The sequence below is a fragment of the Odontomachus brunneus genome, unplaced genomic scaffold (assembly GCF_010583005.1).
Source record: "Odontomachus brunneus isolate Ranch 3 - 2012 unplaced genomic scaffold, Obru_v1 Obru_scaffold_004, whole genome shotgun sequence".
NCBI lineage: Eukaryota > Metazoa > Arthropoda > Insecta > Hymenoptera > Formicidae > Odontomachus > Odontomachus brunneus.
Window position 1 is genome coordinate 1,715,812 of NW_022639454.1, and position 24,348 is coordinate 1,740,159.

Consider the following 24,348-nt stretch of genomic DNA (forward strand, 5'->3'; position numbering starts at 1 on the left):
TATTTTAATAAATCAATCATAATAAATAAATCTCAGTTCCTTTTGCTCTGATTGACTAGTTAAATTTACTCTACTCACCGAGTAGGGTTTCTGGACGCAGCCATGTACGTATCACTTCTTAAAATAGCATCACGGAATGCGGCTACTGTTTACGTCACACGTCGCGTCGCGACCTACCACAAAGCGCGCGAAAGGGTTAATACTGGCCTACCGCGACTTATGAGCGCGCGACTCGATGCAAACGTTAATAGTTCTACTTGTAGACATCGTAGTGACTTGAAACAGAAACCATTGTTAAGAACAAAGTACCACGCTTCCAGTGGACGCGAAGTCGTTTTCCTGTGGGATGAGAATCAAGTAGCGTAATCACGTAAATACGAAAAACATCGGTTCTTATGTTTGCGTCAAAGTGGACATTAATCTGCGTTAAAAGTCGACAGGAAATCTTGAATGGGAAATCTTTTAACGAATATAAAATACTCTATAAGAAAGATAGAATAATAATACGAAGAAATTTCATTTTGATTCTGGTTTTCATATTTGAGAATTAATCTGTTAAATTTTTTATGTCAATTTGTGTTTCATAAAAGTATTCATAAAGTAAATAATGTACAAAAATTACGTATACATATATATGTATAGATCTGAACGTAAACGCGATTTTCGCGAGAAAATTATTATAAACAAAATGTGCAACAAAAATTTAAGAATGACGTTGGTTTGATAAGAGTACCGCTGGTATTATTGTTTTATCATTGCTTCCTCATATTTTCATCAATCCACGCTTTGTAATGGAATATCTTGGTGGATATGTCTGGATACGTACAATCGCAACGTACGTATGACACCAGGCCAACTAAAACACCATTAATAACCACTGGATCGCCGACATCACCCTGTCGAAATAAGTCTATTTAACATATTGATCTTTGTGGAAGTTTCTCATCGATATATGTTATCAATTCTTTTGAACTCAGTAATCTTATGTGGCGTATCACAAAAATATCTGTTTCTACATGATATCGAAACTACTTTTGTATAAGAAGATGCTATTTTCTATCATTAAAAATAAAATAAAGATTACTTTCAAAATATTCGAACGACAAAACTAGATTTTGGCTTCTTGATGTCAATTCAAGATGACAACGGCGATTACGCGACATGTTCAACAAATTTTTTTATGACGTTGTAACAAATTAAATGTTATTACATATTATTTATTTTACTCACGTTGCATAATCCCTGACCGTTTTGCACACATTTAGTGCATATTTGACTTTCTTGGATAAAGCCGTATTCACGGTTGCAATCTTCTTGAGAATATCCTTTGACTAAAATTTCTTGCAACTTGTAAGGATAAAAATACAGCTGAAAGAGAAAATTATTTTTTCGTTGATTTACTTCTAACTTTTCAGTTAGAAGTTAGTCGTTTTGATCAATGCGCAGTAAGTAAACAGATTAGAGGTAAAAGCACAAATACTAGTGTATTATTTTGCAACTTCACCGAAATTATTCGTATCTTTTTATCTTTGGACTCTCGTGTGGCTAAACTTCTTCACAGTACTATCTCAAGATAATACTGATACTGATAGATTTAAAGAATCATTGAGATATCACAGATACGATAACAGATTGTTTCTCTCTTAAAAGGTCTCAGGAGTAAATGATAGATTTGTCAAGGTCAGTTACTCTATCATTTAAATTTTATGATGAGTCTCATACTTACGTCGTTCATTGCCCAGCCTGTAACCATGAGAGGATAACCATCGTAATCTCGATCGATGTCTGGTAAGGCAATGGGCTGGATGTTTTCGTCAAACTGGATATCTTTCTCTGTGCGAACTAAAGCGATGTCGTGAATATGACGTGCTTTATTGTAACCAATGTGTACTACCGTCTCTATTACTGAATATACAGCACTGGGCTTGTTGAGATTATTGCTTCCAACCGCGACGGTATACATGAATGGATTAATGTTACTGTAACAACAAATCAATCTTATAAGAAGCTGCAATATAGCTGTAACATAAATGTAATATTTGTTCGAGGAGTTTACAATCATTTCGCGTTCGGGCGATTTACAAGCGAGTCTAGGCGACGTAAACGTCCGTTAACGTTATTAAATATTAATGATTTGAAAGAGAAAAGAGAGAAAGAGCAAACCCGTAAATGCATTGTGCAGCGGTGATGACGTAATTCTTGCTGATGATGGCTCCGTTACAAAAGTGTTCGTCCTTATATCTCAATGAAACTTGATAAGGAAATAGGGCGATTGGAGCATTTTTGCCATCAATAATAAACGGGCTCGGCAAACCTGTTGATCAAAATCACTGTGCTCAGGAAATTGGTTTATTTACGCGAATTCAAATTTCACGGGACGCACTGGAGTTTTGTGTCTTCTGCCTCTTCAATGGAGAAATATTTAATACCTTTTATATAAACACTTAAAAAATTAAAAATACTTGATAAACTTACCGTTAGTGCAGAGAATTAAATATACGATTATGAGACCGGCGAAAGCATTCATCGTGATAAATATTGTGTTACAGCGATCGCGGTCTCTTCAATTTATATCCATTCTTATCACGTAGCGTTGATTAAAAGTATTAATTAGAACGTAAAAATGTTTGCCTCTCGTTTGCTCACAACACTGATAGAACGGGTGCGCGAATTAATAGATATCTAAGTGTTCTCTGTATACACTTTTATGAGTCATTCGTGATAATAACAAACTAACAAACTGAACTATTCAAGATAACATGTTTTCATATAAAATATTTTACATACAGATTTATACATAAATATGAAATCGTTAAAATATAATATTATTAAAATTTTTATTCGCTTTCTCCCACTTTCTCTCTTTACAAAAGTTACGGGACATAAAGTAATTAATACTGCAATTCTGAGCAGAATCGTAAGTCTTGTAACTTGTTCTCGTAAAATTCGTAAGAATTGATGAGTAGATTTACAATTCTATGCAATACCATATGTCGTACAATCACTTGTACATATCGTAAATTACATGAAATCGTAGATAGTCGTAGTAATCGTAGATAGTATACAGCTAATTATACTCCAGTACGATAGTGCATTAAACCAACCGGCGACATCTATGCCCAGTTTTAACTCTCCGCTCCTTGAAGGGATTGTAAGTGCTTATATACTTAACTCTCTTTGTGAATAATTTAGACAAAAGTTGCAGATGATTATTTGCACGCAAATGATTATCTCCATTCAGTTTAATCTCGTTTAATTACTTAAATCTTTTTCTCTCTCTCTCATATCTTAATGATGGTCTTTGTAGGTATTAAATCCACTTGATTCTCAATGCAATCAACCAAGAAATGACGCAGTTTGTGTCAGCATTTTACAAAGTGGAATTACGGAATGAGTTGGCAGGAGTATTTATATGAGAAAACCACACGTGCAGATATATTTACCGTTTAGATTTCTCGTGTACGATATTCAGGAACTCTTTGCACCCAACTCTTTCGACAAATTTCTAGGTAAGATTTGCTCCGCTCAATAGAATTATACTTCAGAAAAAAATCAGGTTTCGATTAATCGACAAACCCTATTGTGTTTGGAGCATCTTGCTAAGTCAAATTTTTCACTTTACGACACCGAGCTCAATAACATTTTATTTTGTTCGTATGCGCCTGGCGGTCGTCATATGCTTTCGTATATCAACAATATTTTATTGCGTTTCTCGTTCTCGCCGCCACTTTCGCAGTTGGAAGATATAGCACCTGAAATAATCTGCAATGATATGGACAAACCGGACAATTGCGGCGATCCATGTATATGTACGCATATCATAGACATTCCGTACAACGGCATCGTTGAACTCATCATAGTCGATGAAAGTAAGCACGCTTTTTATTCTGTTTATTATTTAAGATAAAATCACCAATACTTAGACACGTTTCTATCACTGAATACTTTTGTAGTTTCGCACTTACAATTGCATAATGTCGCGACTGAATTGTGGTTAGCATAATAAGAATACTTCCAACGCAATAACATTTCCGATTTTCCTGCTACTTAGGAAGTTGTTGCATTATTTTTGCATTTTCCTTTTAGCTAGAGCACGCGGACTGCATCATCCGTTTCATTTACATGGCTATGCTTTTAATATCATGTATTCCGACGTGCCCAACAACGGAACCGGAGTTACAGTAGAAGAAATAAAAGAAATGGACAGAAGAGGCCTTATACGTAGAAGGAGACCCTTGGCACCATTTAAAGACATTATAGCTGTGCCAAATAACGGTTACGTAATTGTACGCTTCCGCGCGAATAATCCTGGTGAGCATCTTTTTATATCACTGTTCAAGACTTTAAAGCTTGCTATACTTTCTTCAATTGTGCATGCAATTAAGGTAACATTTCGATATGTAGTTTAAAGGAAGTTCCTAAGAAATTTATTTACAATACAATTATCTTAAACACTTTTGCGCTACGAATTGAAAGTGGCTGAAATGTTAAAACGCGAGTAGAATATTAAATGGACTGTTCGAAAAAATAGTTTGTATTAAAACAATGATAGAAAATTTAAATTTCAAACACTTAATTTTCATGTTTGACTTAACAGCCAGGCGAATTTCAACCAACTATTTATTTTCAGGTTATTGGCTCCTTCACTGCCACTTTATTTAACAATCTGGCGACGAGTATGGGCAACGTATTTCGCGTTGGAAACCGATCCGACGTACCACCTGTTCCGCGAGGTTTTCCGCGGTGTGGGAATTTCTTGCCAAAGATAACTCAGCATAATTTTTACGGTTGATACTTTCGTCCTCTTGCCTTAGAAAAAATTACTGTGATGTGAGTCACTTTATATTTCGGGTTGATTATTTCTCCTTTAATAGATCTCAGACTATGTTATGTCTCTGAATATCCGTATAGCAATAAGTCAGATGGAACGTAATGAATACCGCGCTTTCTCTTACGGGATGTACGAATAGAGCGAAATTGTAATCTTAAAGTTATATTACAATCGGCGAGAAAGAAGTTACATTTTCATTTCGATAAACTTCATGATAAATTCGATAATAAAATTTAATAATAGATAATAAGGATAAAAAAATTTATCTCTCCTCAGAATTACTAAAAAAAACAATTCCTCCTCTGATACTTATGCATGTCAAAGCTCATCGAGGTAAAATATTGCACCCTTTATTCTATTGACTATATCTGTACATGTACTCAGCAAATATGTTATCGAAAGGATTTAGTTATAGCTTAACTTTACAACTCGCCGTACCTGATACAAATAATTTGAGATTTATATTATAATAATTAGTAATTGTTAAAGAGTATGAATCTGTAATCTGTAATATTGTAAGATAATCGATTAGGTAAATACTGGATTTTAACATAAAACAAATTTCAGATTTCAGATTTTTTGTGCATAGCAAAATATCTTACTCAATTCAACAAGAAATATTGTCCAAAAATCTGTTTAATTTTGGCATCTAATTCAGAAGTTACCATTTCTTAAACTGTCTTTTCAATCTGTGTATTTATAGGCCGATCGCAAATTGACGAATTGAGTTGAGTACTTTTTGAGAGAATTTCATCTTTATAACATTTATAACTATAATTAATACCTTGTGAATACTTCTGCGTTGCGCGTAAATGTGAAGATTATATGCATAAGAACGAGACACTTTATGAGACTTCAGTATTTGTGAAAACACATAATGCTCAGACTTCAATAATATTTTGCACAAGCACTATATCCGGAACTACTATATTTTATTACTCACACGGAAAGCGCCAATGAGTTGAATCGGGAATGTTTCCTCGTACACAATTTGTTTATCAATTTGCGGGTAAGCATTATCAGTTTAACTCGACTCGAAAGCATCCCGATATTTAACAACATTTTCTTGATAAACGGCCGACTTATTGATGTATGTACACCACGACAGACGGAGAATATAGGTGAATATTGTCCCGGTGATTATCATCCCGTCGGCTTCGTGTTAACAATCTGGAGTGTGTAATGTACAAATAACAGAGGATTTGTAGAAAGCAGAGTTTTCGGTCCACACTGGAATATGTATGTACTCAGCTGTATTAAATTCATGTTCATTCAACTGAATTATAAAACAAATATATGAGAAAGTCATATAAGAGCCATATTGTTGTATTCCGCACGATTGCCGATCGTATTAGTCGCAATGCAGCTTGCAACGCGAGTATTGTTGCTGTATCTGACATTTGTTTCTTGTGGTACGTTTTTCCTTTTTTTTGGCGATTTATTTTCAATAAGAATTGAGTAGGATACTAGAGAAGTATGACTTACTTTACCTTTCTAAATGACCAATTTTCTCGAGACGTTTAAAAAGGCGTCTTTATCTTCTGGAATAATCGCGTGTACAACGGGATCGGCCTCTGCATAATTCACGATAAAGACTCGTTGATTTAAGATAGAATTATGAGATAACATCTTGACTTTATTGCGCTTTGAAAGTCACAAGTATAAATATGTTAAATGAAAGTGTGATGTATTTTTGCTGCAGATCGATACGATTTCTTGTCAGAGTTGTACGACGATGTGATAGAATCTCCGTTTTACATAAAAAGATCACAGGAGAGAAAACCAGATCGTTTTTACTATCATGAGGATGCGCCGAGAACTCCGTATTATGACAACATACCTATATTGACTCACCCAAAGACGATTACGCCTATAAGGCCGATAGATGATCCAGAGAGCAATCCGAACAATCTCAAGTATCGACATATGCGCAGCAGGAAGTCCATTGTCGCTGGATTGGACAACCTAAGACCTATCGACGAGAGATTCTGCCTACCGTATTTGCTTATCCCGAACACCACAATGTCGAGCCCCGTCCAATGCGCTCGCACGTGTCGTAAAGACGATCGTAAAATCTGCTATTATAATTTCGTCGTGGAGAATTATCAGGTCAACGGACTGTAAGTCGTCACGATCAGCGATGTTGCAATTGACGAACTTTTTCGAGTTCCCGACTAAATTCAAGCGATTAGTCCGCGCGATATTTTCGTAAGATTTCAGAGAAAAACAGACGAATAATACGCTTCTCAATGTTCTTGAAGGGCTTGCGAGTTGTGCACTCCCGGTGCGACGAATAATTTCTGCAGTGATTGCCAATGCGTGCCCGGTGACGGTGTCGAGCGTTCCGCCCAACTTGTGAATAGACAGTTGCCAGGACCATCCATCGAAGTGTGCGAAGGCGACCACGTGGTGATCGATGTCGAGAATCGCATGTCCGGTACCGGCATGTCGATCCATTGGCATGGAGTTCTTCAAAAAGGATTTCAATACTACGACGGTGTTCCATTCTTGACGCAGTGTCCCATTTTGAATGGTGATAAATTCAGGTGATTAAGCATTGGTCGAATTGGGGCGAAAGTCGGAAAATAATACGTTCTTTATAACGTTCTTGCTGTTACTATTTTCAGTAGTACAATGTAATGGAAGGTAACGGCATTATTAATTTTTATTCGTTGTGGTAATGATAGTAAATATAATCTTTATTGTTATGGTTATTTTGTTTATGTAAAATGCATGTAAGAAATGGGTGATAGCAACTTGTAAAAGAAGGCTTTTAAAAACTCGTAAAATGTGAAAGTACATCGTGTTTTTACACTGTGGCAAATATCTATGTATGAAATATTGAAGGATGTCATGTTCTTTTGCTATTACAGATATCAATGGACTGCGAACAACGCTGGAACGCATTTCTGGCACGCGCACAGCGGTCTACAGAAGATGGACGGAATTCTCGGTGGCCTTGTCGTGCGTAAACCGCCCGAGGAAGATTATCACAGTCATCTGTACGACTACGATCTTTCCAACCACGTTATCATAATAAATGATTGGATGCACAATCAAGCGATTAATTACTTCCCAGGCAGACGTTTTTCAAACATTGGCCAGTTACCGGATACGATACTCATCAACGGCAAAGGGCAATTCACGGTGAGTTTGAAATTCGTAGAATTTATTTCTTCAGGATTAAGTAAGACAGTAGAATTTTATCTCTTTTAAGAAATTACGAGTCAAAATAATGTTAATTAAATAAAAGTTGAAGATATAGCCCTTGTCTACAACCTTGCTTTATGACGTAAGCCGTAAGAAATTGACCAACCATAGTTGATTATTCTTCTCAAAATTAACTATGGTTGGTCAGTTTCTTACGACTTACGACTTACGTCTTAAAGCAAGGTTGTGGACAAGGACATATTTTCTATTTATTTCTTCGGTTTATTTTATCTTCTATTTATTTTATTCGGTTTGATTGTATCTCGATAACGTTCGTTCTACTTATCCCTTTGTCTTTTTTAATATAGTTGGTGTCTACATTGTTTCTCATTTGATCTCTACACTGTCTGTAACTGTTCATAATCCATCAGACTGAAGTTACTTATACCGTATAATCGGTGATTAGCAGCTGACGTGTTAATGAGCATGCTTTTTACTAAAGGATCTACAGACCGGGAATACGACGAACACCACGCTGCAAGTGTTCGACGTGAAACCTGGTAAACGATATCGTTTTCGTTTAGTCAACGCGTTCTGCACGGTATGCCCTGGTATGTTCACCATAGAAAATCACAAGATTACCATTATTGCCACAGACGGTGAAGACATCGAGCCGAAAACGGTGGATTCCGTCACATCGTTCGCAGGTATTGCATTATTATCGTTTTGTCAGTCTTCGTAGTACAGTTCATTATATAAAGTTCGTTTAATTCGCAATATCATGAGCTAATGAGTCACTATTTCTGTCCAAGCAAGCTACAATACATTATGTTACGTTTTAACGTAGAAGCCGACAGTTAATTTACTAAATGAAGCGCGACGCGTTGCACTTTAAATAGTTATATCGCTTATGCAACGAAAACCTCGGTATAGTAATAATTGGATTTAACATTGGATTTAACATTGCAGGCGAACGTTATGATTTCATTTTGCACACCAACAAATCCGTTGACTCTTATTGGATACAAGTTCGCGGCATGGGTGGATGCACCAAGGATGGTATACAACAATTAGCCATTCTGCGCTACGAAGGCGCATCCAACCAACCGAAACCGCATCCTACTTACGACGAAGGTCTCCCTCAGGGTCTTGTAAGTATAATTTCGAATGAAAATATTTACACTTGACGACCTAAAGTAGAGTATTTATTCTATATAAGTGAAAAATCGACTTGAATTCAAGTGATTCGACTGTTACTCTACTTTATAAGCGGAATTTTACTTAAAAAATGTAGAGAGTCTTGTCACTTTAACCAGTTCTTGATGACTGATATTATTCGTTCAATTCTTCATAGGTGTTGAACGCGTTAAACGCAACTTGCGAGGTACCACTGGACGATACAATTTGCGTCAGCAATTTAGACAGCAAAAACGAGATAGACGAAAGGATTCTTCAGAAGGAGCCTGACCTGAAATTCTACTTACCTGTCGGTTTCGAGGAATATACGCAACAGGAAGTCTTCGAACCTAATTACTATCGTAAATTTATGGGTAAGCTTTAATGAGTATTCTGTGCAAAGTAAAATTTGGAAGTAAATGTCAGAAATAATGTATCGTTATACGAAAACACAAACAGGGTGTTATATACGAGCGCTATCAGTCTCTAATTTAAACTCTTAATGAGTACAAAGGATGAAGGAACACAGCGAAAAATTAATTGACAAATATCGCGGTTAAAAAGTATGAGTGTACAAATAAGACCTATGAATAGAACAGCTAGCAAAATATTTTGATTTTTTACAGTTGCAAAAGGTGAATCTCCCATAAACGCCTTAATCGACGGCATATCGTTCACGTTCCCACCTTCACCACCCCTTTCTCAGCCTATGGACATGTCGAATAATCAGTACTGTAACAGAGATACGCTACAGGACTATTGCAAGGATGACGTGTGCACTTGCACACATACGTTGGATATTCCGAACGACTCGGTGGTCGAGATACTGCTAGTCGACGAATGTGAGTGTATTCTACTTTTCATTGTTATTGGAGTCTATTCTCCTTCTAGACGAATTCGGCCATGATGCATCGTGGATTTTTAAAGATGTCCAACTAACAAAGGAACTATCTCTCACTGATTTTAACAAGCTTTATATATTTTTTAGTAGCAAGTAAAACATGGCTTTTATATATATTTTTTGTACATGTAGATAGTTCAATCGAGTAAACCACTCATATTGCGCGCGAGAAGAACATGAAAGAAATATTAAGTCATTTTTCATGAATTATTCATTTTTGGTTGTAGTACAAGCGACCAATTTGTCCCATCCTTTCCATTTGCACGGACATGCGTTTTATGTAATGGGCATGGGACGAGCTATAGATGAGAATGTGAGCAGCATTAATTGGAAAATTGTGCGGGAAATGGACGAGAAGGATCAAGTCAATAGGTGTTTTGACAAGCCGGTGAAGAAAGATACCGTGGCGATTCCGTATAACGGCTATGTTGTGATTCGCTTCATTGCGAACAATCCTGGTAAGTCTTTCGGGAAGAATCTTCTGATATGTAATGGAAAATACAGTAGAGAATCGTAGGTATTTAAAGATGAAACTCTAAGATACAAGTTTTTGCAAGATAACATTTTAGAAACTACGAATTACACAAAAATGCAATTCTTGTGTTATGCGATTTTAAAAAATGCAATGTCGTGAATGAAGATATGAATGAGATTTTAATCAATTTTTGCTTTAGGCTACTGGCTGTTCCATTGTCACTTAATTTACCACCAAATGGTCGGCATGGAGATGGTGGTAAAAGTTGGCGAACGAAAGGACCTTCCGCCGGTGCCAAAGAACTTCCCTAAGTGCGGAAATTATCTTCCATCCATCGGATATAACGCGTATCCACCGTTTATAAAGAAAACACGAAAACCGCGATATTGATAATTCTATAAACGAACGTGCAGAGGTAATATTTATAAATTCACGACATACACGTGTGTATCTAGTCTCATACAGAACTGTGAACAGAACTGAGTACAAGATTTAGATAGGACTGAGAGGCTACGCGACTCGTCCCACTGCCTTGCCACATTTTTTAAATTAATATTTTAATAATTATTGCAACTGCAAGCTTTGCAGAGTACTCTCTTGTTCAGCTCTCAGTGAGCTTTATTCTCATACAACTATTGGCTTTATTCTCATAGGCTATATCTTACAATTGGCTTTATATCTTACGATTATTTTGTATAACGATGTAATTTATAAATATTGAGAATATATTATAAATTACTCTTTTACTACGATATCTGCACACAGTACACAGCACAGTAACAATATTAATCTCGCTAGTGTTAATGGACGAGACGAGAAAAAGAATCTAAGCAATTCTATCACAAATGAGAGATCGTGTTACTCTATTTGGTGAGTTGCATCTATTAGCTCGCGTGATGGCAATAGAGAAGAAGATAAAAGTCATAAAATGTCACACGTATTCTATATATCTAAATTTTATTATCCAAAAATATATTATGTAAAAATAATTAATTATTTCGTGTGTTTATAATTAATTATTTCGTGTGTTAATAATTTAAATTTAAATTTTAAAATATCAATTTTTTTAAACACAGAGGCCAAAGTGCGGATATTAATGTGTTATCCCGAATCATATATCACGTAATATTGGAGGCTCAAACTTTGTGACGAAATGTGACGAAGTGGAGGAAAAATAAAAAATATTCAAATTTTTCGCATGACGTAGTTGGTTTATAGAGCGTTCGAAGCATCTGCAGGGTGTCAAGTGGACTCTATCCGAACTTATTCACGCGAACGATGCGTGGTGGCAGCACATAACCGCACGACCTTGTCTAGGCTGCGGAGTGGGGGTGGCAAACCATATTCGTATACCACCACGTACGTATCGCTTCTTAAAATAGCATCGCGGAATGCGGTTACTGCTTACGTCACACGTTGCGTCGCGACCTACCACAAAGCGCGCGAAAGGGTTAATACTGGCCTACCGCGACCTATAAGCGCGCGGCTCGATACAAACGTTAATAGTTCTACTTGTAGACATCGTAGTAGCTTGAAACAAAAATCATTGTAAATAACAAATTACCACGCTTCCTGTGGACGCGAAGACATTTTCTTGTATGATCAGTAACCCTATTCTGTAACTCGTTATTGGAGTTAACGACAGTTTCGTTATTGTTGCGTAGCTTTTGTACCGTAGAAGAGCTGCGTAATGATAATGAAACTGTCGTTAACTCCAATAACGAGTTACAGAATCCCAGCACTGGATCAAGTAGCGTAATCACATAAATACAAAAACCACATCGGTTCTTATGTTTGCGTCAAAGTGGACATTAAGCTGCGTTAAAAGTCGATGAAGTCGAAATCTTCAATGGGAAATCTTTTTCATGAATATAAAGTGTTCACTCTATAAGAGAGATAGAATAATAATACGAAACTTCATTTTGATTCTGGTATATTTGATAATTAATCTGTTAAATTTTTTATGTCAATTTATGTTTCATAAAAGTATACATAAAGTAATTAATGTACAAAAATTACGTATACATGTATATGTATAGATCTGAACGTAAACGCGATTTTCGCGAGAAACCTTACAAACCAAATATGCAACAAAAATTTAAGAATGACGTTGGTTTGATAAGAGTATCGCTGGTATTATTGTTTTATCATTGGTTCCTCATATTTTCATCAATCCACGATTTGTAATGGAATATCTTGGTGGATATGTCTGGATACGTATAATCGCAACGTACGTGTGACACCAGGCCAACTAAAACACCATTAATAACCACTGGGTCGCCGACATCACCCTGTCGAAATAAGTCTATTTAACATATTGATCTTTGTGGAAGTTTCTCATCGATATATGTTATCAATTCTTTTGAACTCAGTAATCTTATGTGGCGTATCACAAAAATATCTGTTTCTACATGATATCGAAACTACTTTTATATAAGAAGAAGCTATTTTCTATCATTAAAAATAAAATAAAGATTACTTTTGAAATATTCGAACGACAAAACTAGATTTTGGCTTTTTGATGTTAATTCAAGATGACAACGGCGATTACGCGACATGTTCAACAAACTTTTTTATGACGTTGTAACAGATTAAATGTTATTACATATTATTTATTTTACTCACGTTGCATAACCCCTGACCGTTTTGCACACATTTAGTGCATATTTGACTTTCTTGGATAAAACCGTATTCACGGTTGCAATCTTCTTGAGAATATCCTTTGACTAAAATTTCTTGCAACGGGTAAGGATAAAAAGACACCTGAAAAAAAAAATTATTTTTTTGTTGATTTACTTCTAACTTTTCAGTTAGAAGTTAGTCGTTTTGATTAATGCACGATAAGTAAACAGATTAGATGTAAAAGCACAAATACTATTATAGTGTATTATTTTACAACTTCACCGAAATTATTCGTATCTTTTTATCTTTGGACTCTCGTGTGGCTAAACTTCTTCACAGTATTATCTCAAGATAGATTTAAAGAATCATTGAGATATCACAGATATGATAATAGATAATAGATTGTTTCTTTCTTAAAAGGTCTCAGGAGTAAATGATAGATTTGTCAAGGTCAGTTACTCTATCATTTAAATTTTATGACGGGTCTCATACTTACGTTGTTCATTGCCCAGCCTGTAACCATGAGAGGGTAATCATCGTAATCTTGATCGATGTCTGGTAAGGCAATGGGCTGGATTTTTTCGTCAAACTGGATATCTTTCTCTATGCGAACTAAAGCGATGTCGTGAATATGTCGCGCTTTATTGTAACCAATGTGTACTACTATTTCCATTACTGAATATACAGCACTGGGCGTGTTGAGATTACTGCTTCCAACCGCGACGGTATACATGAATGGATTAATGTTACTGTAACAACAAATCAATCTCATGAGAAGCTGCGATATAGCTGTAACATAAATGTAATATTTATTCGAGGAGTTTACAATCATTTCGCGTTCGGGCGATTTACAAGCGAGTCTAGGCGACGTAAACGTCCGTTAACGTTATTAAATATTAATGATTTGAAAGAGAAAAGAGAGAAAGAGCAAACCCGTAAATGCATTGTGCAGCGGTGATGACGTAATTCTTGCTGATGATAGCTCCGTTACAAAAGTGTCTGTCATTATATCTCAATGATGCTTGATAAGGAAACAGGACGATTGAAGCATTATTGCCACCAATAATAAACGGGCTCGGCAAACCTGTCGATGAAAATCACTGTGCTCAGGAAATTGGTTTATTTACGCGAATTCAATTTTCACGAGACGCACTGGAGTTTCGTGTCGTCTGGCTCTTTAATGGAGAAATATTTAATAGATATTCTTTATATAAACACTTAAAAAAATAAAAATACTTGATAAACTTACCGTTAGTGTAGAGAATTAAATATGCGATTATGAGACCGGCGAAAGCACTCATTGTAATAAACATTGTGTTACTGCGATCGCGGTCTCTTCAATTTATATCGATTCGTATCACGTGGCGTTGATTAAAAGTATTAATTAGAACGTAAAACTGTTTGCCTCTCGTTTATCTTACGACACTGATAGAACGGGTGCGCGAATTAATAGATATCTAAGTGTTCTCTGTATAGACGTTTATAAGTCATTCGTGATAATAACAAACAATCGACAAACTACTTGTCGATAATAATAACATTTTTAAAATTTTACTCAATTATGATAAAATTTCTGCGATATCGTAGTTTTACTATTCAAGATGTTTTCATATAAAATATTTTACATACAGATTTATACATAAATATGAAATCGTTAAAAGATAATATTATTTAAATTTTTATTTTCTCTCTCCTTCTTTTTCTTTTTACAAAAGATACGTAATATAAAATAATTAATACTGCAATTCTAAATAGAATCGTAAATCTCGTAACTTGTCCTCGTAAAATTCGTAAAAACTTATGAGTAGATTTACAATTCTATGCAATATCATGTGTCGTATAATCACTTGTAAATTACATGAAATCGTAGATATTTACGAGTAATTGTACGACATATGATATTGCATAGGATTGTAAATCTACTCATAAGTTCTTACGTATTTTACGAGAACAAGTTACGAAATTTACGATTCTGTTTAGAATTGCAGCATAAATCAAACGAAAATATCATATATTATGTTATAACAGTTTTATGTATATGTAATAACTGCTGACTTCTTTTTATTGGTAATATAAAAAATTAGAATTAAATAAAATTAAGCTACACCCGAAAAACGAAAAAATGTCGGAATCTCAAAAATCGAGATCCAAAAACACTTGACGTGTCCGATTCGCATTAGAACATGTAAGCTTTCAGAAAAATGTCTATTCCTATTCTAAATCTATAAAACAGTTTGCTGCAATTAATGTAAAATATAAAGTGCACAATTTATTGTAATTTGTGTTTTAACGATTGTATGTATTTTCTGTATATTGACCTAACTACCTGATGCCACTTATTTTGTAGAAAATAAAAGTTTTCAACGACAACAACAATATTTCTTATTAACATTTTTACATATGTTATTTTATAAATAAAACATTTTATAGAAGCATTAGCTTTTGTACAGTTACAATATAGTTCGTGCGAGCTAGCACATAAACTTGACGTCTTTTTTATATTTTTTTAAAAATGTAATTTGATATTTATGGTAATAGTAATTTGATATTTATGGTAACGGAATGCGGTGTTCCTTCGACAAAAATTGAGTGAAATGTTCAAAAGTAAAATTGGAATTCGACATAATAGTTTTGAAAGTACATTTATTTGGGATATATTATAAATTACATTTTTGTTTTACAAAGTATAAAACTCGCAGTGTCGCTATTGCATGATTAATTTTGCAAAGTCATAAATATCAAACCAAACGGTTTTCTCGTATCGACCGAAAGCGAATTCCGTGATATCGTTATCGTTACAAGTGTTACCGAATAGTTCCCTATTTCTTATGCTGATCGATCCATGGTATGTAAGCGCTCACTCGCGTGTATACGTCTGGATATCCAGCCGCGCACGGTCGACCGTAGGAAACAATTCCAATTTGAACGCCATTGGCTATCAAAGGTCCACCGGAATCACCCTGGAACAACAGTGTGATCAGTGATAAGTTTATTGTGGCAGTAAGAAAAGTGTCTGTTATTAAGCGCCAGTTATAGTTTGTAATCATCTTTTTGCCAGCGTTGTGATAAAAAATATACTAAAAAAAATTCAACGAAGCATTTTGAGTCGTGAGCAAATTCAATTTCAGAATTGTATACGCGGCGAACTGACAAATATTTTCAGTAAAATTTCGATGTCTTTTTAATTTCTTGCTTATGCAAGACAAACTGAAAGTTTTATTTAATGATTCGGTTCTAAAACTGAACCAACACATTTTTAATCTGTATCATACACACAACTATGTTCCAATTTCGTTCCAATTTTACCTTTCGTAGTCTGCAAAGTTTTGGAATTGAAATTCTTACGTTAGATTATTCATCTAACTTGATTTTTATTTAATTTGACCCTGTTATGCAATTTGTAAACAAAATCCGCGTAATCTTCAGACTTATGCTCGATTTTACTAACGTTGATTTACTAATGTTGATTAACCTGAGTTTAAGCTGTCTTCGAATAAAGATTTAAACTCAAATTGAGGTTTAATCGACATTTAAGGGTCGTTAGTCCTTGGTTCTTTTTTACTATACATATATTTGTGTGTGTGTGTGTGTGTGTGTGAATATTGTAATAAAAATAAATATTTCGCGATATTCGCGATATAATATTGATACAAACAACTTACATGACACGCGCCTTCTCCTGATTTGGTCAGAGAACAAATGTTACTTTTCTCTATCCCCCAATACGTTGCGCATTGACTGTAGGGCAATATTTTCAAGTCGATTTCTTGCAAGTTATTTGGGATGCTTCCACCAAGCTGAAGAAAAGAAATTAATGAGGGAATCATGACTTTATCAATTTAGGAAAGTAGAAATCAAACGTGTGTATTTTTCTATGTGCAAACACTTTTGGATGATCCTTTCATATTCAGGTGAGGTACGAATTCACAATTACATACACTCGTAACTCCCCATCCGCTTAACGTGCAAGGTCCATCGTCGATGTTATTAGTGTCCAGCTTTATCGGTTGCACTTTGTTGTTGAACTTTATCGATGTTTTAAGATGAATCACGGCAATGTCATTAATTATCTGTGATGAACTATAGTCTTTATGGATAGTGAAAGATTCCACTGAATAAATGTCGCCCGGTACGTTCTGTTTGTTAGTGCCGCAGTGGATATTCAAACTGCCCAGAGAACCTTCGAGTCTAATAATTAATACGAAGATATGAAAAATTAAGAGCACTTGGACGATGATACAAATATAAATGGACGCGAACGATATTTAAAACGTACCCCTCGACGCAATGTGCTGCCGTTAATATATTATTTTCATCCAAAATAGATCCGCCGCATCTGTGACTGCCTCTGAATTTCATCGATATTTGATGCGGATATTTACCCTCGGGAGCATCTTTGCCACCGACAATTTGAGGCAACAGACGTCCTTAAGGTGCGAAAGGACAGAAATATATTAGTTTCATAATGTCGCGCAGAACAAAGAATACATGTATCACTGGATATAACCTACACACACACACACATATATATGTATATGTATGTATGTGTGGCATATGTTTTTATATATTCTTATTATTATTGCAAATAAATAGTATATTGATATTTTATCCGATAATGTTCAGTAATGGAGAGAATTTTTTTATAGCTACACGGAACAACACAAAAGGTTTAGTATTGGTAACCATAATTTCGCACAATGAAATAATCATAGTTAAACTATTTTTGCAATAAGCGTTATTATCATTGTCTCATATGCTATTGAGTCCTTGATTTTATATGCACGTTACTACTTATTTTTGGATAAATTAATAAAAAATATGATTTTTGTGATGAAAGTGACTATATAATTTTAGTAGTTTAATATGTTTTAACATTTCGGGCTCGATCACTTCCACATAATTTGAAATTAACAAAATATAACAAACAGTTCTTTTCTTTTAACGTACATGGGCTATTTGAGAAAATTAAAGGTTCGATAACAAAAATTCAGAGAAAAAGAAAGGCAGAAAAAGGATTCGACCTCGCTAAAAAATATATGAATTTATCGGATAAATACATTGTTGCCACTGTCACTTGTTTATTTTGATCGTGATATTTTTGTTATACAATTTTCGGGCTCACCTTGAGCGACACATGCCAAAATGGCGAATACGAGAAGAGCGTATACACTTGTCATGATTGCAGGCGACTGTAGGGTGGAACTGACTGGAACGTAAGACCATTCACGACTTTATATGTGTTTCAGATTCACTTACGAAAGAGATACGGTGCACGTGGTATAGTGTTGTCTATACAAAATGATAAAGTAGTGATTTCTGAATTTTCAATTGATTTTATATCACGATAAAGCATACTTAGTCGCTATCGTGGTTTGGAAATATTAAGTGGATTAAGTCTGTATTTCTTTCCACTTAATTTTTTTACAAGATTGGGGAATCCCTGCAACTTATCGGAGAAGTATGAGTCACTATTGGTTTATTTTCCTGGCTTATTGTTAGATACTTTTATATCTGGCTTATTGTTAAATACTTTTATATTGCTTGCATCTTAACGCTGACAATAACGATATGTGCTAAATTAATCTTAAGGCACGTGCCAATCAGTAGTGTGAAAATCTATAAATATATAACGAACGACAAATGAGGAATAATTTTCAATTAGTTATAGTGATAGCTACTGTTTCTGTTTTGAGTTTGTGTTTGCATATTAAATCTGTAGAAGAATGTTTTATAACTGGTAATGAAACCAGGAAGACAACAATTTTCTATAAGAAAATATGTCGAAACTTAAATGTTTTCCATTCGGAATTTTGTGGTTGAGAAAAATGATTTTAAATATTCGTTAAATACTTGTACGCTCGATACACGAAAAAACATTATGGTTGGTCTATATGTATATAAATCTGATTGTACCCCAACCAGATTCAATATTAAATTTCTTTTGTTTATTTTTTAGACTGTTTTATCCGTGTACGACTTAATCTATACGACTTAATCTCGCTCGACATAATCTTGTGAAATCCCGCTTCTTTTTATTGTATCTATTGTATCCGATAATTAAAGATATATGATAAGATAAGATCTAAAAATAAAATGCTTCCTGCAGATTTTATTTTGTTATTAAGAAAAGCATTATACAAACCGATATTTTTCGAGATGAAATTATAAAGACTTCTTTCTTAGCGAGTAACATTAATATCATAATGTAACATTATATATTATTAATGTAACATTAATATCATATGTAGAACTATTGCGTGATAAATTATCCGCATTAATTAGTAGAAGATATATTCCTTGAAAGACGAAGAAAAATTATCTTTTCAAGATAAAGTACGTTCATTTCCAATAATTTTTAAGTTAACGAAATAATACAAACAGTTCTTTTTCCTTGATGTATATCAAGCTGTTTGATAAAATTAAGGATTTGATAAAATTAAGGAAGTTGCGTTTATTCGGGATATATCAAAGTGTGTTTTTTTTAATTATAGAAATTATATAAAATGTTAAAAGCGCTATTGTTTGATTAATTCTGCGAAGTCTATGTAGAAATCAGATTTCATTGTTTTTTCGTATAAATCGATTTTGAAAGTTAATTCTATGATATCTATATCGTTACAAATGTTATCGACTCGTTATAGTTTTTTATGTCGGTCAATCGAATCCTTGTAATAATATACTCGGGTGTATATGTCTGGATATTCTAACGCGCACGCTCTACTGAAGGAAACGATTCCAACTTGAATGCCACTGACCACCAAAGGTCCACCGGAATCACCCTGGAACAACAATGCGACCAGCGGTAAATTTATTGCGGCAGTAAGAAAAGTGTCTGTTATTAAGCGCCAGTTATAGTTTGTAATTGTCTTTTAGTCTATGTTGTGTGATAAGAAATATATTACAGAATTATATTATATAGAATCAATATATTATAGAAAAATCTATCGAAACAACTCTAATTGAATCGAACAAACTCAACTTCTGGCTTGTATAAATGGAGAAATTTCAGGCGTTATTTTCCTGCTTGTGTAAAATAAATTAGAAATTTAGTTAAAAAATGAGGAAATCATAAAACTGATCCAAAACGCTTGGTATTTACCGTTGTTCTCATTTTATTTCTTTTCCAGATCTTTCATCAGAAGTGGAATTATTCGTATTTTATAAAAAAGATCCATCGAAATAATTTGTTAGACAAAACTTCAAGATTGTATATGGTAAAAAAATTGCTGTAGATTTTTTTAATAGCATTTTGGCGCTCTTTTAATTTTTTGTTTGCGCAAACAAAAAATTAAAATTTTATTTAAGGAAGTCAAAATGATCACAAAGCTGACTTGACACACTGTTGGTAGTATTTATGTCTGATAGTATTTATATCTGGTAGTATGGTCTGATTTATATAATCTTCTATCAGAAGCAGAATTACTCATGTTATGGAGTTAGATAAACCTTTTAGGAGTTGAAGGAATATCTATATTACATCCACACCAAGTTTCAATTTAGTTTACCTTTCACTATTCACTGAATTTTGTAGTTGAAATACCTACGTCAGGTTATTGATTTAATGTGATTTTCATTCAATTTAATTTGTTTGTGTAAAATTCATGTAACAAAATTTGTATAACTCAGATTTAATTTTTTTTACTACATCTTTTTCAATATATATATACTTTTCATAAAATCGCGACGAAAGGAAATATAATGCAATATTTTACATAATGTCAATGCAACTTACTTTACATATATCTTCTCCTCAGTCAAATGTGACTTCTCTACATGACTTGTCAGCATAAGATTTTGCATTGGTCGTAAAGGTACAGAAACAAGTCGACTTCTTGCAAGTTGTTCGGAACGCTTCCAACAGCCTGAAGAAAAGAAATTATTAAAGGAATTATTACGTATAAGTTTAGGAAAGCAGAAATCGAACACGTGTATTTTTCTATGTGCACAGACACTCTTGGATAATACTTTCGTATTCATATTCAGGTAATATATTACGAAGTCACAGTTATATACACTGATAATTCCCCATCCAGTTATCTTGGTGCTCGTGAGCATAATTTTGCACAGTGAAATAATTATAGTTAGAAAAATCGTTTTTGCAGTAAGAGTTCTGTTATCGCGACCATGATGTAATAATATAAGGTGAAGCATTCCCGAAGATGCGCAGTGATTGACTAATCAGAGATTGCATTCAATTGCCCATGTAAGTATGATTAGGTTGTTTCCATATGCTAGAAGTGTGTATTTTAGGGGCAAAATTTCATTGGCTGTTGCGTCTTCTCTCGCTATTATGCGCAATGCTACACCTTATTACATCATGATCGCGACAGTGACATAATGATTTTCGCTACTATATGTCGCTACTACTACTTTTTCATTAAATCAACAAAAAATATTGTTAATTAATAAATTGTAACATAAATTATTTGACAAACATTCCGTTTGTTGTCGTTTACTTCGATCGTGAGATTTTTGTTATACTTATCTGGAGCGGAGTGTGTCAAAGCGACGAACACAAACACGATAAGAGCGTATGCACGCATTTTGATTGTGAAGTAGAATTGCATTCCCGGATTTATATAGGTTTTAAAATCACTGACGAAATAGATAGTCCATTTGAGAGTGAATAACCTTTTAATCGCTTTCTTATCATATACGGTAAAAATACTTTAAATTGTGTTTTCGTAGCTTATATCTCTAAAACAAGTCGATGAGAAAATTAACATGGATCAAGATAATATCTTTTCACCGTCGCTATTTTCCTATAAGGCTGTTTTACAAATTGGATTATAGTTTCACGTGTTTACTATGTTTTATTATAATTTTCGTAATAGTGCCAGTCTATTCCCGGACTACTAAAATTGCATTGCAATTTTTACTACAATATTCCTTCCGTATATAGTTGCCTTAAATTACATACAAATTAAATACAAAGTAAGTGCTTCAAATATTTTATAATTAGTGATATAACTTGAATAATTCTGCATGCAAATATAAGTCGAAACTGTCGAACAAAATGTTTTTTACACGTTATTTTATTACTGAGAATAATGATTTTGAATGTTTATCAAAGACGTATGCATCTGAATATATGCGATTAATTTTTGCACGTAGAATCATTATCTTCTCGGTGATACTATCAGTCTTCGTATATTGAAAGCAATAATGAAAAGAATATGTATATAAAGATATATTATATTATGCATATTGTTTCAGCCATTCTTTGAAAGCAGCTACTTTTGTATATACATCGGGATATCCTATAGCGCATGGTCGACCGTAGGAGACAATACCAATTTGAATGCCATTGGCAACCAAAGGACTGCCTGAATCACCCTGCAAATTTAATGGAAATAACGGTCAATTGTCTGCTGAACGAATGGTACAGAACGTACAATCCATTTCGTTTAATCTATTCGCGATAGGTATTGTGTATATATTCGTTATTATTTTAGATCATTGAATGTATATACGGGCAGAACAGTATGTTTGGCCCACACATAAATCGTGCCAATCAGATTGAACTTTGAATTAGGTCGGCATAGTCAGATTAATGTGTCAGAAATTATGTGTAGAAAACCAATATTTACATTGCACGCGCCTTGACCTCTTCTTTTGAACGTGCACATTTGACTGTCCAGGAAATTGTTAAATACTTTTTTACATTTTTTGCTATCGTAAACAATCAGTTCCACTTCTTGCAATTTGTTAGGGATATTACCACCCATCTAAAAACAAATAAAAAATCGTGTACTATAATATTTGTGCGAAAGATCTTAAATATGTAAAGCATTAATTTCATACACACATATCAAGTTTTTATACGTATAAATATATAATAATATCACATACAGACAATAGTATTATAAAACATAATATTATAATACAATATAATGATATGTAAATAGCAAATAAAAAAATTTCTTAATGAAGATGACATTTTACAGCGATATTTCGAAATAAAAAGCATTCCATTTTATTAAATATCACAATAAGTTTAGATAAAGATTAGATAAAATAGTTTCTGTTGTATAAATAACTACTTTATCAAGAGCGCTGTTATATTTATCACTTACCGTGATGCGTCCCCATCCAGATAAGATACAACTACGACCGGGAGCAATATCGCTGATTGCAAGTGATACATTTCGTATTAATTTGGTATACTTAATGTCGGACGATAGAGTAATTACGGCGATGTCGTTTGCCAGCTGAGATCTTCTAAATCCCTTGTGATAGGTAATATTTTTCGGCTTATAGACGGTGCCGGATTGGTTCAACAGATTCGTGCCTGCATGAACGGTGACCCGCGAGAGAATGATAGAGGAGGTTTTGCTGTCATTAAATCAAGACATTTTAGATATCTTCTCGCATTCCCTTCTCATATTTCTTAGACATTGCGTAACTCTGAATTCTATCTCCTTTCCTTATACACACAATTGAATATTGTGCGCACAAATAAACGATGTAAAATAAGAGCGAGATTACACTTACTCTGTCACACAGTGAGCGGCAGTAAGGATCGTACGATTATTGATGATCGATCCGCCGCAGAAGTGTTTATTGTCCAGTCTCAGAGATACCTGATATGGGAACTTGCCAATCGGAGCATCGTGTCCACCGACAATTTGATTTGTTGGCGAGCCTACGTGAGCATATGTGAGAATACGTGTGTCAGAATGGAGTATACAAATTTCATCGGATCTTACCACGTTCACTGATTCCTGAAGTGATGTTATTAGAGTCAACGGCGACTCCCAATGACACAAGTCACACGTATGATGAGATATAGTTCAACATATAATCAATATATTGGACAATATTTTATTGTTATTTATATTATATTGCGATTATAAAAATTTCACCATAATGTAGATGCTAAGACAAATGAAACTTCGTTTTGAGCAGACATAGTTAAATTTCAACTTACAGTGAAAGATGGAAGAAAGAGAAATAATGGATGAAACGTCTAACGCAATTTTATAAACGAATTAGTCACGTTTGTTCTCTCACCGTGCACAGCTATTGCCAAGCAGGCGGTCACCAAGACAAGTAATACGTGCATAATGGTATTGTATAATATTGAAGAAATGAAGTCATCTGATACGTATATATAGTCCGTCTGAGTATTCCACCACTACATGCTGATGTATGGAAATATACATCAAAATATAGGCTATTGATATAAAGTAG

At 34.2% G+C, this 24,348-nt stretch overlaps 3 protein-coding genes and 1 pseudogene across 4 annotated transcripts; 2 read left to right on the forward strand and 2 right to left on the reverse strand.

Annotated features, from left to right (window-relative positions):
* Nucleotides 1-743: 743 nt before the first annotated feature.
* LOC116845881 (serine protease 53-like) lies at nucleotides 744-14,699 on the reverse strand. Its single transcript, XM_032819076.1, has 10 exons — nucleotides 14,405-14,699; nucleotides 14,089-14,239; nucleotides 13,652-13,904; nucleotides 13,159-13,296; nucleotides 12,685-12,824; nucleotides 2,476-2,561; nucleotides 2,164-2,314; nucleotides 1,727-1,979; nucleotides 1,231-1,368; nucleotides 744-896 (listed from the first exon to the last, which is right to left on the reverse strand). Exons 1-10 carry the CDS (start codon nucleotides 14,466-14,468, stop codon nucleotides 753-755), a joined length of 1,518 nt encoding a protein of 505 aa, XP_032674967.1. The 5' UTR covers nucleotides 14,469-14,699; the 3' UTR covers nucleotides 744-752.
* Nucleotides 3,348-6,058, forward strand: LOC116845341 (laccase-15-like). Of its 2 annotated transcripts, XM_032817912.1 has the most exons (4): nucleotides 3,348-3,509; nucleotides 3,737-3,869; nucleotides 4,087-4,311; nucleotides 4,631-6,048. In XM_032817912.1, exons 2-4 carry the CDS (start codon nucleotides 3,773-3,775, stop codon nucleotides 4,660-4,662), a joined length of 354 nt encoding a protein of 117 aa, XP_032673803.1. In that variant the 5' UTR covers nucleotides 3,348-3,509; nucleotides 3,737-3,772; the 3' UTR covers nucleotides 4,663-6,048. The 2 variants fall into 2 exon arrangements, with proteins under 2 accessions (XP_032673803.1, XP_032673794.1); XM_032817903.1 differs by lacking the exon at nucleotides 3,348-3,509 and having other exon boundaries at nucleotides 3,662-3,869; nucleotides 4,631-6,058.
* Nucleotides 6,086-11,735, forward strand: LOC116845329 (laccase-4-like). The gene is made up of 10 exons (XM_032817878.1): nucleotides 6,086-6,243; nucleotides 6,534-6,951; nucleotides 7,093-7,377; nucleotides 7,705-7,978; nucleotides 8,484-8,688; nucleotides 8,951-9,132; nucleotides 9,336-9,531; nucleotides 9,784-9,999; nucleotides 10,286-10,516; nucleotides 10,733-11,735. Exons 1-10 carry the CDS (start codon nucleotides 6,192-6,194, stop codon nucleotides 10,921-10,923), a joined length of 2,250 nt encoding a protein of 749 aa, XP_032673769.1. The 5' UTR covers nucleotides 6,086-6,191; the 3' UTR covers nucleotides 10,924-11,735.
* A 1,082-nt stretch (nucleotides 14,700-15,781) lies between the features above and the next one.
* LOC116845883 lies at nucleotides 15,782-24,303 on the reverse strand (annotated as a pseudogene).
* Between the last annotated feature and the right edge of the window lie 45 nt (nucleotides 24,304-24,348).

Coding starts and splice junctions, on each gene's coding strand:
- LOC116845341 (XM_032817903.1), top strand. CDS start 3,677: ATGCTTTCGTATATCAACAATATTTTATTGCGTTTCTCGTTCTCGCCG. Junction 3,870..4,086: donor ACTCATCATAGTCGATGAAA/GTAAGCACGCTT, acceptor TTTTCCTTTTAG/CTAGAGCACGCGGACTGCAT. Junction 4,312..4,630: donor CTTCCGCGCGAATAATCCTG/GTGAGCATCTTT, acceptor ATTTATTTTCAG/GTTATTGGCTCCTTCACTGC.
- LOC116845329 (XM_032817878.1), top strand. CDS start 6,192: ATGCAGCTTGCAACGCGAGTATTGTTGCTGTATCTGACATTTGTTTCT. Junction 7,378..7,704: donor TTGAATGGTGATAAATTCAG/GTGATTAAGCAT, acceptor TTGCTATTACAG/ATATCAATGGACTGCGAACA. Junction 7,979..8,483: donor ACGGCAAAGGGCAATTCACG/GTGAGTTTGAAA, acceptor TTTTTACTAAAG/GATCTACAGACCGGGAATAC.
- LOC116845881 (XM_032819076.1), bottom strand. CDS start 14,468: ATGTTTATTACAATGAGTGCTTTCGCCGGTCTCATAATCGCATATTTA. Junction 1,980..2,163: donor GCTGCACAATGCATTTACGG/GTTTGCTCTTTC, acceptor TTGTTGTTACAG/TAACATTAATCCATTCATGT. Junction 897..1,230: donor ACGGTCAGGGATTATGCAAC/GTGAGTAAAATA, acceptor TTATTTCGACAG/GGTGATGTCGGCGATCCAGT.